This window comes from Festucalex cinctus, chromosome 20 (assembly GCF_051991245.1).
Source record: "Festucalex cinctus isolate MCC-2025b chromosome 20, RoL_Fcin_1.0, whole genome shotgun sequence".
Classification (NCBI taxonomy): Eukaryota; Metazoa; Chordata; class Actinopteri; order Syngnathiformes; family Syngnathidae; genus Festucalex; species Festucalex cinctus.
The window spans coordinates 20,070,004-20,085,122 of NC_135430.1; the positions used below are offsets into that span (position 1 = coordinate 20,070,004).

The following is a 15,119-nucleotide window of genomic DNA, read 5'->3' on the forward strand; positions in this document are numbered from 1 at the left end:
GTAAGAGGATGCTCCTTTTATTTCCACTCATGAACGGATGAGTGCATGATTAACCTGTTCATCTGTGGAAGGTTCCAAAAAGGTGTTTTGGAGCAAAATTAGTGAATATTAAAAAAAAAAAAAAAATATATATATATATATATATATATTATTTTTTCTTTGCGATATATCCACTTGAATATAGATCGAAAAAGATTTGCAAATCAAATCAAATGCAAATTGTTTTTATTCAGGTTTTACACAACGATCCAAGTTCTTCGAAAATTGTGACGTTTAATGGACGGATGGACTATTTAATTATTTAAATCCTGCTTCACCATACTTTTTTTTTTTGCCTTTTTGTAAATAAAGACTTAAAAAAAAATACAGAAGTAAATACAGTATAAATGCATAAGCTCTCTTCTGGGATATATATATATATATATATATATATATATATATATATATATATATATATATATATATATATATATATATATATATATATATATATATATACACATCTGTTGTACGGGATCACATTTACATTCAATGTGAAAGTGGACAAGTGGTGTGCGTGCTGTTCCCATTTTCGTCGTTAGGGGTCGCACTTCAACTATGTAACATTTATTCTGTCGCCTACACGAACGCCTTCATTTGTAGTTGTGCGGCGGTTCTTCTCTTGGTATTTGGAGCTTTTCTATTGTTTCACAGTTGTCTTTTGAGACCAATCCATTTGACGTCTGTTTTATTTTGAAAATAATCACAGCTGTAGCTTGGCAGAGGGCGTTGTGTCACACAAAGAGTGCGGACGTGCTGTTGCGCGCACAAATATGAAAAAGTGTGATCCTTGTGGCCCTTGGAGCTCCACCTCTCGTGAAATGCTCACCGAGTGGGCGGTTTCAGAACGCGCATGCACGCACAAACGCAAAGTAGCGGATATTCTGGAGCGCAACCTGCTCGACTGTCAGACTGTGTGAAGAGGAGGACGAGGGTGACCCATTTCGCTCCTTTTTGTCCACGCGCAACTTTTCACCACTTTTGAGGAGAAAAAAAAAAAAAAAAAAAAAAAACCCGCGTCCGCTGTCACGACATGGCGTCACCCAGACGAGTTTTTATTTCACTCGGGCCAGTCGGAGACATATTTGTGTTGTGAACTCTACTCAGAGGCGCTCCTGAGGATCTCATTCACATGCGGTGCACTTTTGTCCGGAGGTTGCACGGACCGCCGCCGGACGCAATGAGACCAGGACGAGCGTCGATTTGCACGTTTTGCATTCGGAAATATTTCAAATGGCTTGACGCAAGAGTGCTCAGGAGTTTCTGATCTCTGATCGGGCGGCTTTAAGGTCAACTTTTGGTCACTCTTACGTCTTTTATTTGTTTTGTTTTTTTAAGCTTTTTGGACAAGGCGACTGACGCGCTTATTAACGGACCGAGCGCGCAGTACGTGGGACACCACCATGACCCTGGGTTGGCTTGCCTTGATCGGATTGTGCTTGGGCGCCTCTTACTGCACCTCCCCGGCGGCGGGGAGCCACGCCTCGCCGGACGGGAGCAGCCAAGCGCACCCGGGCTTCATCCAGCGGCGCCTGCGGACGCACGAGAGGAGGGAGATGCAGAAGGAGATCCTGTCCATCTTGGGGCTCCCGCACAGACCCAGGCCGCATCTGACCCACGCCAAGTACAACTCGGCCCCGCTCTTCATGTTGGACCTGTACAACAGCATTTCCGGCGGGGACGCGAGCGCGTCGGGACGCCGCGAGCCCGCGCGGACCACGCGGAGTTCCCCGCTGGCCACGTATCAAGAAGCGGCCTTTCTCGACGACGCGGACATGGTGATGAGCTTCGTGAATTTGGGTGAGTCGTCTTGATTCGGTGCGTAAATGCGCTTTTTAAAAAAACAAAAAACAAAAAAACGAGCCAAAGTGGGAACAGGTGTGAAAGGGAAGAATCACCTGCAACTTATGAGAAGGGCAACATTTCTAAATTCAAGCTTGATTTGAATGACTTTATTTAACTCATTCACTCGCCAGCCATTTTCACGTTTCGCAATCCCGTTCGCTGTTTTACTGGATTTTGACTGATTTTGCAAGGCCCACAGAATATTGTGTTCTATTGCTATAAGCATGGAACCTATCAAAAGAAAAGATTAAAGTCTCTTCTTTCATCGGGAAAAAGAAGTACGTTTCTATCTGTTTCCATTTTGCAGCAATTAGCATTAGAAGAGAGCTAAGTTTCATCAGTTTTCACAAATCGATTTAAAATTCAAAGTAATTGAGCTTTTTTTCTACATGGCCCTGGTTGATCTGCTTTGCTCTGCTGCCACCTGCTGGCCGTTTGTGTAATAACTACCATTTCTGCAACCGTTCTTTGCAGTTGAGAGGCTGCATCAAAGCCTTCTGTATGCTCTAGCATAAAATAAATAAATAAAAAACAAACAAACATATAAATACGTCTTTGGGACACTTAAAACATTTAAACGTTATTGGGAGCAAATGAGTTAAACACAAGAAAAAGTCTGACAGCTTTACAACAGTGCTTTAGGCAGTTGAAAGGCTGCATCAAAGCCTTCTGTATGCTCTAGCATTAAAAAAAACCCCCAAAAAAACGTATAAATACGTCTTTGGGATACCTAAAACATTAAAAAAAATATATTTACACGTTATTGGGAGAAAATGAGTTAAACACAAGACAAAGTCTGACAGCTTTACAACAGTGCTTTAGGCAGTTGAAAGGCTGCATCAAAGCCTTCTGTATGCTCTAGCATAAACCCCCCCCCCCCCCCCCCCCCCCCAAAAAAAAACGTATGAAATCTAAAGTTTCTGCAGGATTTTGGAAGTGACATCTCCCGACTCCCTGAATTTTGTTCTGTAATTGCAACTGTAAACATTCCAGTGTCCGATTTTCTTGAATGCCCGAAACTTAGCCTACAGCAAAGAATAAAGATTCAGTCCCAACTATAACAATAATTCCACATTTTAATCAGATCAACACTTGTCTCTTTGTGTTCCCTTTGATTTGGTTTTACAAGCGCAGATCGTGTCCTTTTATGTTTGATGAGCACCATTTGTGCGAGCTTTGTTTATTAATCCAGTTGAATAAATCCTCAAATGATTTCAGGCGTTTGGCTTCCTTGCAGTTCTTCCTTTCATTTGTCTTGATTCTAAAAAAACTTGTTCATGAGATCCAGACTTTTGAAACAAGGAAAAGGACCACCCGGAATGTATTTTTCGCCGACATACTGTACATCACACCGTGTCTAATTTGATAAAAAAAAAAAAAAGAGACACGTTAAAATCTAATTGATGATAATCATGCAAGGCGTTTTTCGTTTGTAAGATTCGACGTCACTTCATGGAGGAATCTGTGCCTTGTACGGTGCCGAGGATGTCAGTCCACTAAAAATCAGTAGCAGTTGTCAGAACGTGCAACAGGTTGTGATTAATCAAAGTAGAAGTCCAGATGTGGAAGAGCACGGAAGCACACACTTAAATGGAAACCACAGACCGACGCGCTACACAGCAGTCAGAAGCTAGCAACCTCAACACTTGAATTCAAAACAGCCTTTTTTTATCATTCCATCATGTTGCAACATCCACTCTAAGGAACAATAATAGAGAACAATAAAGCCCCCCCCAAAAAAATGCTGAATGAATCTTATTGTTAATGGTCCAAGAAGACATTTTTGGATATCAGCTTGTAAAGAGAATGACAATCAGTGTGGTCCCCTAAGCCTCCTTGAGTCTGTTTATCTTCCAACCTTCTGTTTGGAGTCTCCCAGTAAACACTGAAGCTGCTAATGGAAGGAAAGCCCCGCAAAATTCCTAAAATTTGCTATGATTCAAGCGTTTATCACCACGAGAGCAAATAAAAGACTGTTAGCAATGTAAAAAGAGAATAAAAAAAACTAATCACAAGAAGCACAAAGTATTTTAATTCATTTGCTCCCAATAATGTATAAATTAGGGATGTCACGATAAGGGCAATATCGTGATATCGTGATATTAAAACTGCCACAATATCGTCGTCGTCATGCTCACAATATTTAAAAGGAACACATCGGTTAAAAAAAAGTTAGGTTGATTTCCATTTGTGCAGTTCTAGCACCCTCTAGTGGCTATTTTATTAGTGCAATCTAATTTTTATTAGGGATGTTTTGGCCTTCTATGTTTCAAATCTATGCTAATTGTCAGATGAAGGGGAACCTAATTTGCTTGTGAAACAATCAATGTGTGCTTGCATTAGCAAGTAAGAGCCTCAATATTAATAGAGATTGTAGGTGGTTTATATGCATTGCTGTTATGTACAAAAGCGTTTTTTTTTTTAAAGTATGAAGTCTTTTTTTTACAATATTGTAATCTTTTTTTAAATATCGCCAACTCCCCCACAATATCGTGATAATTATCGTATCGTGACCTTCATATCGTGATAATATCGTATCGTGGCGTTTGATTATCGTTACATCCCTAGTATAAATACGTTTTTTTTTAAATGTTCTAAGTGTCCCAAAGACGTATTTATACGTTTTTTTTATTTTTTATTTTTAATGCTAGAGCATACAGAAGGCTTTGATGCAGCCTCTCAACTGCAAAGAAACGGGATTGCTTCTGTGAAAATGGCGGCGAGTGAACGAGTTAACAGCCGACCGCAACAGTAGCACGAGAGAGCGAGCGAGCTCATTTTCGGATCTCTTCTCACGAGGCACGGGACCAAATTAGTAGCTGCTGCGTTACGTCCTTGTACACCCGCCGAGAACTGCACGACTCCTTTTACAGCCTCGACCCCTGAAACCGTGCATGAGTCATGTATGAGCCTCGTCACTTTGTTCACCTCAGCTTTCATCACACGGTCGCGTGAGTCTCTGTGAAACATAAAGAGCAAGTAGTGGAAAAAACTCCAAATTGAGGACCCGGAGCATATTTTCCACTTTCTTTTTCATCTTCATTCCTAGAATAGCACATTCGTGACTGTTTACCTTGCGGACGTCCTGCTTTCCACCAAGCGCCGGTCCACGCCGACACTGCGTGACTCACGTGGCGTGACGCAGCGCGGGCTCCTGACGCGTCGCCAGTGCGCGGCGGGGGCGGCGCTCGCTGGCGACCGCGCTCGAAGCTTTGCCCGGACTTTTGTTGGCTGTGATGTCCGTTCTGTTTTCTTGCGGCGCACGCGGACAAACACACACAAACTCACCATTTTGCTGCTTTCCGCTCTCGTGGAAAATGTGAGCATCTTTTCATTGCCGGACTGTCTGTGTTGTTGATCGTTCTGTTAAATTTAGCGCATATGCGAGAACACGTCCCCAGAAGGCTTTTAACACATTCACTGCCAGCCCAGCAAAAATGCATGATTTGACGTCTTTTTCCGTCAATGGCAGTCAATGAGTTAAGATGAGATGTAACCAAAATTGATGGATTTTTAAGCAAAATTTGCCTTAAAAAATAAAAAAGGAAAAAAGGATGCTGCAATATAATCACAAAATATATTGGCACATTTTGTTTAACACATTCACTGCCAGCCCAGCAAAAATGCATTATTTGACGTCTTTTTCCGTCAATGGCAGTCAATGAGTTAAGAGGAAGAATGTGTCCAAACTTGATGACTGTCGAGGTTATATTTTGAGCTGCGTACGGACAAACAGAAAGGAAACAAACTACCGTCCTCGGTTTCGAGTTATGTTCTGTTTTTACAGGAAAAATAGCGATCAGCATTTGTGAATCATGTTCGAGAGTTTGACTCAAAAGAGAAGACTCCTTACGTTAGCACAGTGCTTCTCGATTATATTCTGTCATGCCCCCCCGAGTAAGAAGAAAACATCTCGCACAACCCCCCCACCCCCACGCGACTATAAATTGTATCATTTGTCTATAAAATTGTTATAAGCGCACCTCTGCATAACACTGTATCCGTATTAACGTATAAGAGAATAAAAAAAGAAAGAAATATGGACCAACTTACAACAAAGAAGAGCTTTATTAACTGTAACAGAAAAGATTTAAATAATAAAATAAAATAATAATAAAATAATTTGTGCTAATTTTTTTATTTATTTATTTTTTGTTGCTGTGTGCAAAGTGCGCATGCTCAGCGCAAACAAAACGCCAACACCACCGAGCGAACGCTCCCTGCGCACACTCTGCCAATAATGAGAGCGCCACTGCCCCCTAATGTAGTGGAGGTGCAATTGCACTTTATTCTAGGACAGTAAAAAAATTGAAAAAAAAAAGAAAAGAAAAAAGCATGTTCCCTGAGTTCAAACGCGCCCCCCTTGATGCACTTTAATTTGTCTCACATTACAATGTTGACAGTTAAAAGTCTAAGAGGCAGTGAGGCACGATGCAGAACTTTGTACATTGTATAAATGCATAATTAGACATTTTCCTTTTTATGGGCATTTGTTGACATTTTCAGTCATGTTTCAGTCGTGATATATTGTGCAAATTTCTTCTTGACAATATATAAAAAATCGTAGATATCGTGTATCGTGATGTTATCGATATCGTGAGCCAAATATCGCCACAGTATCGAATCGTGGTTGACCTGTATGGTCCCACCCCTAATGTAAATGTCGCCATTGTGTCATTTACTGTATCTTTTTGCCACTTTTTGTGTATCATTGAAAGAGACATTTCAGTCATTACAACAGAACGCTGCGATTGGCTGGCTGAAGTTCAGTTCAGGGTGAACCCCGCCTACTGCCCGAAGCCAGCTGGGATAGGCTCCAGCGCCCCCGCGACCCTCGTTAGGAGGAAGCGGTCTAGAAAATGGATGGATGGATCCAACAGAACGACTGATGGTTGGTTCTTGACGTCACTCATGTAACATTAAATGCAGGAAAATATGATGAAAATATGCCTGGCAAGTAAATATGATCAATTGTTGTTATTTTCAGTTCCTAAATGGGACTAGTAATAAATTAGGCCCAAATGTCCGCCTCACTGTTGAAAGGTCTCGGATATTAATCTCAGCTCAGGCCCACCTTGCGTGAGACCGCAAAGACCACGAAAAACAAACACAATCCGTCATTGCGCACCCAATTATAAAACATCGCGACACGCTGCGGAACAAATATCTCAAGCCGCGCTGAGGGTCTATAATAGCCGGCAGAGGAAAATGTGCTCTTCCCATCGGGTCTTTTTTTTTTTGTTACCTTGTGGTTACAATCCAAAGGATGCACAGAACCTGCTTCGGTTTCACGGGTCAGAGAAAAACAACTCCAAATGCTGTTCTGATGTCATTCACGTTTAGCCGCGATGAGGTCACACAACCCGGAGTGGAGTGCGGAACAGGAATTAGTGGAAAAATGAAAACTTGAAAGGTTCGGTGGCGGGAACGTCTGAGAATACGGTCGGGCCTCCCGCGTCCAACAACGCTGCCGCTGGAATTCTCTTCCGCTCCTCCCTGACGACACGAGGGAGCTTGCGGGTATTCGAGACCGTGCGCTCTTCCGCCTTCCATTTGAGGATGCCGCACAGGGTTCAATAGGGTTTAGGTCTGGACTCTGGAGCTGTTTATTATTTTAATATTGCAAATTATGGTTGACAGTAGGGATGTCACGATAAGGACAATATCGTGATATCGCGATATTAAAACTGCCACAATATCGTCGTCGTCATGTTCCCAATATTTAAAAGGAACACATTTGTTAAACAAGTCAGGTTGATTTCCATTTGTGCAGTTCTAGCACCCTCTAGTGGCTAGTTTATTAGTGCAATTTAATTTTCGTGAGGGATGTTTTGGCCTTCTATGTTTAAAATCTATGCTAATTCTCAGATAAAAGGGGAACCGAATTTGCTTGTGAAGCGATCAATGTGTGCTTGCATTAGCAAGTAAGTGCCTCAATATTGTTGTTAGATTGCTGTTATGTACAAAAGCACAATATTGTTCTTTTTTTTGTTAGTATGAGCTCTCTTTCTTACAATATTGTGATCTTTTATCTTATATCGCCAACGCCCCCACAATATCGTGATAATTATCGTCACATCGTGATGTTTGGATATCGTTACATCGCTAGTTGACAGCGTAAGAAAACTCAAATATCCTATCTCAAAATATTAGAATATTTCCTCAGACCAAGTAAAAAAAAAAAAAAAACATAATCAGCAATATTAAAACAATAAAAGGCGTGCAATATTTCAGTTGATTTGTAATGAATGAATCTAGAATGTTTGACATTTTTGCTCATTTAATTGCATTACAGAAAATAATGAACTTTATCACAATATTCAAATTTTCTGAGACAGTCCTGTAGATAGCAATCTTTTTGACTTACCATAATTGGTGTGATTAAAAAAAAAAGCACTCTAAAATGAATGCAGTTTTATTTACTTGACATATTTAAATATTCACTCTCTCAAACGTTGAATTCTCAATTCCAGATTTTCCCTTTTTCTTATGTTTCATTTGTAATCTGCGACGATAACATTCCATTTTGACAAGAGTCTCACACTCATTTTTTTATTTTTTTATTTTTTTTATTTTTTTATTTTTTATTTTTTTTTTATATAAAAAAAAAAAAATAAAAAAAAAAAAAAAAAAAAAAAATGAGTGTGAGACTCTTGTCAAAATGGAATGTTATCGTCGCAGATTACAAATGAAACATAAGAAAAAGGGAAAATCTAATTTTTTTTTTTTTATTTATTTATTTTTTTTAATTTTTATTTTTATTTTTTATTTTTTTTATTTTTATTTTTTTTATTTATTATTTTTTTTTAATTTTGTATTTTTTTTTATTTTATTTTTATTTTTTTATTTTTATTTATTTTTATTTTTATATATAAAAAAAAATAAAAAATAAAAAAATAAAATAAAAAGAGTCTCACACTCAGCCCTGGACACACATTTCATCCCCCCGCCCACACAAAATGCCCACCCACCCTGATACTATATCACAAGATGGCGGTTGCGATTGGGCCTCTTGTTGTGTTTTTCTTTCTCGCCGTGCCATCTTCTTTTGCACATTCCATCTTGGAGTGATAGTGGCACGAGACGTTGGAGGAGGAGCGACACACGAGACGAAGCGGAACACACTCCCGGCTGCTAACGATTGATCCAAGAGGGCTGATAACCCCGAGCGCAACATCTGATTAGGGCCCGCTGCTGCCATTTATCACCCTCGTGCGCGCCGGCATGGAGGAATTTGATCCCCATTCACCTCTCGTATTTTCTTCGTCGTACTTTATCGGCCGAGCATGTTCTACTTTGATGACCCACACCTGCTTTTCCACAACAACATTAAAACGTCTCATCAACAACATTTCAAAATGTCGGCCTCCTCTGGGTTGCACGCGGCCATGATGTTTTTAGATTTTGGCCGCTCAGTTTTCATTGGAGAGATGGATGTTGCAAATCGTGTCTCGAAGGCGTTTTCTCCGATCTTGTCTGCTCTGGCAGGAACACGCTTTTTTTTTTTTTTTTACACAAGTGCAAAGTATTCACTTTTGGCAACGATCAGTGAGACATTTTCAGTCTCGGCGCATGTTTATCTTTATTTTGTAATACTTCTCAACGATCCGTTTTGTAACACGTCCAGTGCAGCTGCGATTATTCAGGCCATATGCGTGCACGTCGTTTAAGTGGAACACAGTTTGTGTGTGTAAAGGGAGGATACGAAGAGTGCGTATTTTAACGTATGCCTCCAGCCTAAAGCACTGTTGTAAAGCTGTCAGACTTTGTCTTGTGTTTAACTCATTTGCTCCCAATAACGTGTAAATAAGTTTTTTTTACATGTTTTAAGTGTCCCAAAGACGTATTTATACGTTTTTTGTTTGTTTATTTTTTTTTATGCTAGAGCATAGAGAAGGCTTTGATTCAGCCTCTCAACTACGAAGAACGGTTGCAGAAATGGTAGTTATTACACAAACGGCCAGCAGGTGGCAGCAGAGCAAAGCCGATCAACCAGGGCCATGTCGAAAAAAAAGCCTCAATTACTTACAATTTGAAATAGATTTGTGAAAACTGATGAAACTTAGCTCTCTTCTAATGCTAATTGCTGCAAAACGGAAACAGATAGAAACATATTTTTTTTTCCTGATGAAAGAAGAAACTTTAATCTTTCTTTTGGTAGGTTCCATGCTTTTATAGCCGTGCAAAATCAGTCAAAATCCAGTAAAACGGCCGGGAGCTGTCATCTACAAAAAAATGGTTATATTAGTGTAGGCTAACTATCCAAAATATGTAGAAATCAGATGTAAATGCTCAAAAGCTGAACTTTAATGTTGTGGAATTAATTTTGAAATATGAAATATGTGATTTGGAACCGTTTGAATCAGACAAAAAAAAAAATGGAATGAGGAAAGAATATTTTGATTTTTTTTCCCCAAATCAGTCAAGAAATGTGGACGTAAGAATTTAAATGTGTACCATATGATAATTATATTGTGAAACATGTAATTTTGGGAATGTGGAAATTCTTGGAATATATAAAATATTTTGACATTGAAATGGTTTAATTTAAGACATTTTGAAGGAGGAGGGATTTATATAAAACACCTCTGATTTCTGAAAATTGTATTGTGGAAGGATGTCATTTGAGAAAATATGAATTATGGAAATGTGGAAAACATTTTGGAGTTGGTTACCTGTTTTACCTCACACATTGTAACACCGTTAGACAAATGCAGACGCTGCGTTGCCCTTCTGTGACCATCCAATCAGATTTGGACCGGCAAAATTCAAGCACGTCATCATCATCTGCCCCCCCCCACCACAAGTTGGTGGTCCGTCTAAAAAGGACACGCCTGAAACAACAAGTGTCGCCGGGCGTTGAGAAAAAAAAAAAGCTTCAATGTGAGCAACCGGAGCTCTTGACCCTCCCAAAGCTCATTTTCGACATCGCCGCCGCCACTGACAAATTTACGAGCCCTCCGTTGACCCCCCAGCCGGGCTTTCCAAACACGATACGGGCAGGAAAACAGTCGGAATCGGACAGTTGTTGGAAGGAAGGCAAGACAGGAAGGGATGAGACGTTTCCAATAAGAATTCTTCCTCGTTTCTTCCATTTTGAATATATTTGGAGTGTTGGTTTTTGTCACATTTCGGCATACACGTTGACATCATAAGTGTTTCATTTCGAAAAGTAGATAAATGCCACTTAGAGAGTCAGTGTGCTTTTTCCAGTTTGACAGATGGATGCCTTAATGCAGGGTTTCCTCAACATGTTCAGCTAAAAAAAAAACTAAATTAGAAATGTGCTTCATCCCTCAGGCACAAAAATGACTCAAATAGATCATCATGTACGGTATTTATATAGCAGCTATATGCGTATTACTGTATATACATCAATGTGTTTTCTCATGAGCATTACAGACAAACAAAAAAAACAAAAACAAATACATTATATCACTTTTTTTCAGACCGATACGAGCACTCAACTCTTGAGTAATCACCAATACCATGCACCGATACCAAGTACCAATACCCACTAGTTTTTTTTTTGTTTTTGTTTTTTTAAATACACAACCCCGCCCCCCCAAATAATGATAGATCATTTTAATTAACCCCTTCATACCCATAGATGATTGCAGTGGACATGCCATATTTATATATTTTTTTTTCTGTACTAGAATAATATGTAATTGGACATCCACTACAGTAGGTGGCAGTGGTGATCTGATTGTCAGAGAGTGCAACAGGAGTATGAGCTCCTCTGCAGAGGTGTACTTGCAACAATTTGCATCGACAAATGAGATTATTTATGGTCACGGTGGTTAATTGAGTCTGTTTGTGTTCGTTTGGGGTGTTTTCTTCTTCCTATATTGGGGCGGGCATAACAAAAAATAATAATAAGATCAATTCAGATCATAATAAAAAAAAAATCAGACAAGTGATGAGGATCGGGTGATGTTATGTGAGAGAGGGGCTGGGAATGGCAGAGAAAATGAAGTGTTCAGTTCACAGAGACAAAAAAAAAAAAAAAAAGTCCCTCTACCTTGTGGCTGTGGAATGCAAAGCCACCGATTTTTGGACTTCTCCTTTGGCAACAGCTGCTTTCCGCTTTTTCAAAGATATTTTTCCTCATTTATCAGATCCCGCGGGAGGGATCCATCTATTGGCCCTGACGCCGGCTTCCTCCTTCAAATCTGGGAGCACTCCGGACCGGTCCAGAGTCGACATATGCACACACTCACATACGCCTACACGACTGCTGCCCAAGCGCAGACGTTAGTGACGCTTCGCCACAGCGGGCCTCTTTACTACTTTCACCGATACACACGGATAGACTAGAAAGCTTACAAAAAAAAAAAAATGGTGCCTTGATCAAACTGTCACCATCATAAAATCAAAGTGTAAAATGTGTCAGGATTTGTCTGGAAAATGTCCTTTGGCTCGTTTTCCCGGGTTTGTTTTGAAAGCAACTTCAGACATTTCCGTGCGCATGGGTGAAGATTTTTTTTCTTTTGCTATTTTGCCTGATGCATATTTATAATTAATATTTCACACCAGCTGCACCTGTACTTAGACCTGCTTTTTGCAAGTCTAAAGCCTGTTCTACTCTTCGTCGCCATATTGCTCGGGTTCCAAGTCAATGCTGCCAACCCAAATAGGAAGCAGAAAGCATCATGTGTCAAATAAATCACGAAGCCAAACACAGCATCTTGCAGGAGGAAATTTCACAATAATGTGATCTATTTTGTATTTGAACATTCTCGTGCTGATTGATGTCCATCTGCCTATATTACATTCAACATTATGCAAAACTCTGGTTGTGTTGTTGAATTTTAAATGGTATTTTCAAACATGTTGGCTTCCTGGCTTCTTCATTTGAGGGCCACATACAGAAAATCAGAAGGACGCAAGGGCCACATCATGTTATGAAGAGAAATTGTGTGTAAAAATTGTACAAATAATTGATTTGTGCTTTTACATATTTAGAAAAATTTAGAAAAAATGTATAAAAACCAATTTATTTGTAATTTGGCAGTAGGGTTATTATAGTTTTGGAATTTTTCATTTTAGTTTTATTTTGTTTTGAGTTTTTTTTTTTATTAAGTTAGTTTTAATTGGTTTTAAGGGTGGTTCTGTGAGTTTTTTTTAAAATTAGTTTTAGTTCTTTAATAAATGCTTAGTTTTAGTTTAGTTAGTTTCAGTATTAGTTTTCGTTTGTTTTTTTTTATGTGTAGTATTGTGGGCAATATTTAAATCATCAACATTATCATCATTATTCCGGTTTATATACCCAAAGGCTCATGCATTAAATTAATTACCAAAGACTAAAACGAAGGACATTTTTGCTATAATTATAGTTAGTTGTATTTTAGTTAGTTTTGTAAACATAAAATGTAGTTTCAGTTAGTTTTCTTTTTAAAAAAAAGCATCTTCGTTTGTATTTTATTTCGTTAACGAAATTGTTTTTTTTTTAAATTTAGTTTTTTCGTTAGTTTTAGTTAACTAAAATAACCTTTAATGGTACCTGTGTTTTTCGACACCTTCCCTTCTTACTTTGGCCATCTCCAAACATTTTTTGTTTTTATTTTATTTGAACTGAGTCAAATGTCATTTTTAGCATATGTCGCGGGCCACTAAAAAAAAAAGGACGGCGGGCCGCAAATGGCCCCCGGGCCGTAGTTTGGACACCTCTGTCTTGCAGTCTTTCTATCACCTTTATTCCCGAATCGTAGCGATAGAAGAGATGGAATGGCTTCTCCTACTGACACACAGGTATGACACGTACGGCCAGCAGGAGACGGGCTGGAGACTGCAGAAGTGAGCTGTTGATAGCACAAAGACAAAAATCCGAGATTTCCATCTAATCTGCTCGCAAAGGCCCGGCAGACGAGCGATTAGCGCACATTATCCAGCCGCTGTCGAGAGCTGCAGACATTAAGCCACGCATGTTGTGACAGTAAACGTGTGCCCCTGATATCTCCTTCATCATCGTCTGTTTATCAACTCGCGTGGAATGCAGCAAAAAAAAAAAAAAAAAAGTGACGACAGACACTTCATTGGGAACCTGCGCCAAATCTGATCACCTCCATTGCAAGATTGGAATCAAGAATTCTGGCCTGCTTTTTATTCTTTTTTTTTTTTTTTTTAGAGGCAAACTACTTTCTGTATGATCCAGTGGAATTCGATACCAACAACTCCAATGATAAAAACAATAATATTTAGAGGTGGGCGTGTCAATGAATTTTCATGTTACATTATTTGTCAACAGTCGGACACCCGTTCATCATCTTCAATCTATCATTGATATGTTTTCAGTCATCGCTAAATTACAGCCACTATTTTAAGACCTGAGTAAATTTCACTGGTCCAGCATCACTATTATCGTAATGAACTGTTGAGTGGTGATTTTTTTTTTTCTTCAAACAAACAAACTTTATTAAGTAACGAGATCAATTCAAATGAACTCATTTACTCCCAATAACGTATAAATACGTTTTTTTAATGTTCTAAGTGTCCCAAAGACGTATTTATACGTTTTTAAAAAAATATATATTTTTCTGTCGTGGACATGCAGCTTAAAGCTGTTTTCTGTTTGTTTTTGGTCAACAAATGTTGTGACCTCACTGCCTCATATCCTCGCTACGGACTAATGATCCTGCCTGACCCCAATTCTCGCATCACTGACCTTTCGGGCCTGTGTGCAAAACCGCCCACACTCTTGCTAGTCCTCGCACACGTTTATGTTGCATCAACGCACTGTGCACATAAACCGGTGCCGCTTCGCGCTTTGATGGCAGGTCGGGAGAAAATCGGAGCTTCCGAAGACACACACGATGATAATGACGAGTCTCTGCGGACCGCTACAGCCTTCATTCTTTGCACCCTGGCCCCTGAAGCTTATAGCACCCAATTTCCTGACTACAAAGAGCAGAAAGACTCCCGATTGCAGCCAAGCGTAGTACTCACAGCAGGGGTGTGCAAACTTTTTCATTTGAGGGCCACATGCAGAAAAAAAAGGACCACATGATGTTATGAAGAGAAATTGTGTTTAGTCCTAAAAATTGTACAAATAATTTGTGCTTTTGCATATTTAGAAAAATGCGACAGTATATAAACCAATTTATTTGTAATATGGCAGTAGGGTTATTATAGTTTGGGATTTTTTCATTTGAGTTAGTTTTCAGAGTGATTCTGTTAGTTTTTATGTCAAGGTTTGTGGGGGATTGAGGACCCAAGTGGGGGGGAGGCAGAGT

General features: G+C 39.4%; 1 protein-coding gene across 1 annotated transcript in view; it reads left to right on the forward strand.

Moving 5' to 3' along the window:
* Nucleotides 1-909: 909 nt before the first annotated feature.
* bmp6 (bone morphogenetic protein 6) overlaps nt 910-15,119 on the forward strand; it is a 39,523-nt gene continuing 25,313 nt past the window's right edge. Inside the window, exon 1 of the mRNA XM_077508421.1 lies at nt 910-1,839. Within this exon, the coding sequence (XP_077364547.1) occupies nt 1,443-1,839 (397 nt within the window). The 5' untranslated portion in view covers nt 910-1,442. The remainder of the gene's footprint in view (nt 1,840-15,119) is intronic.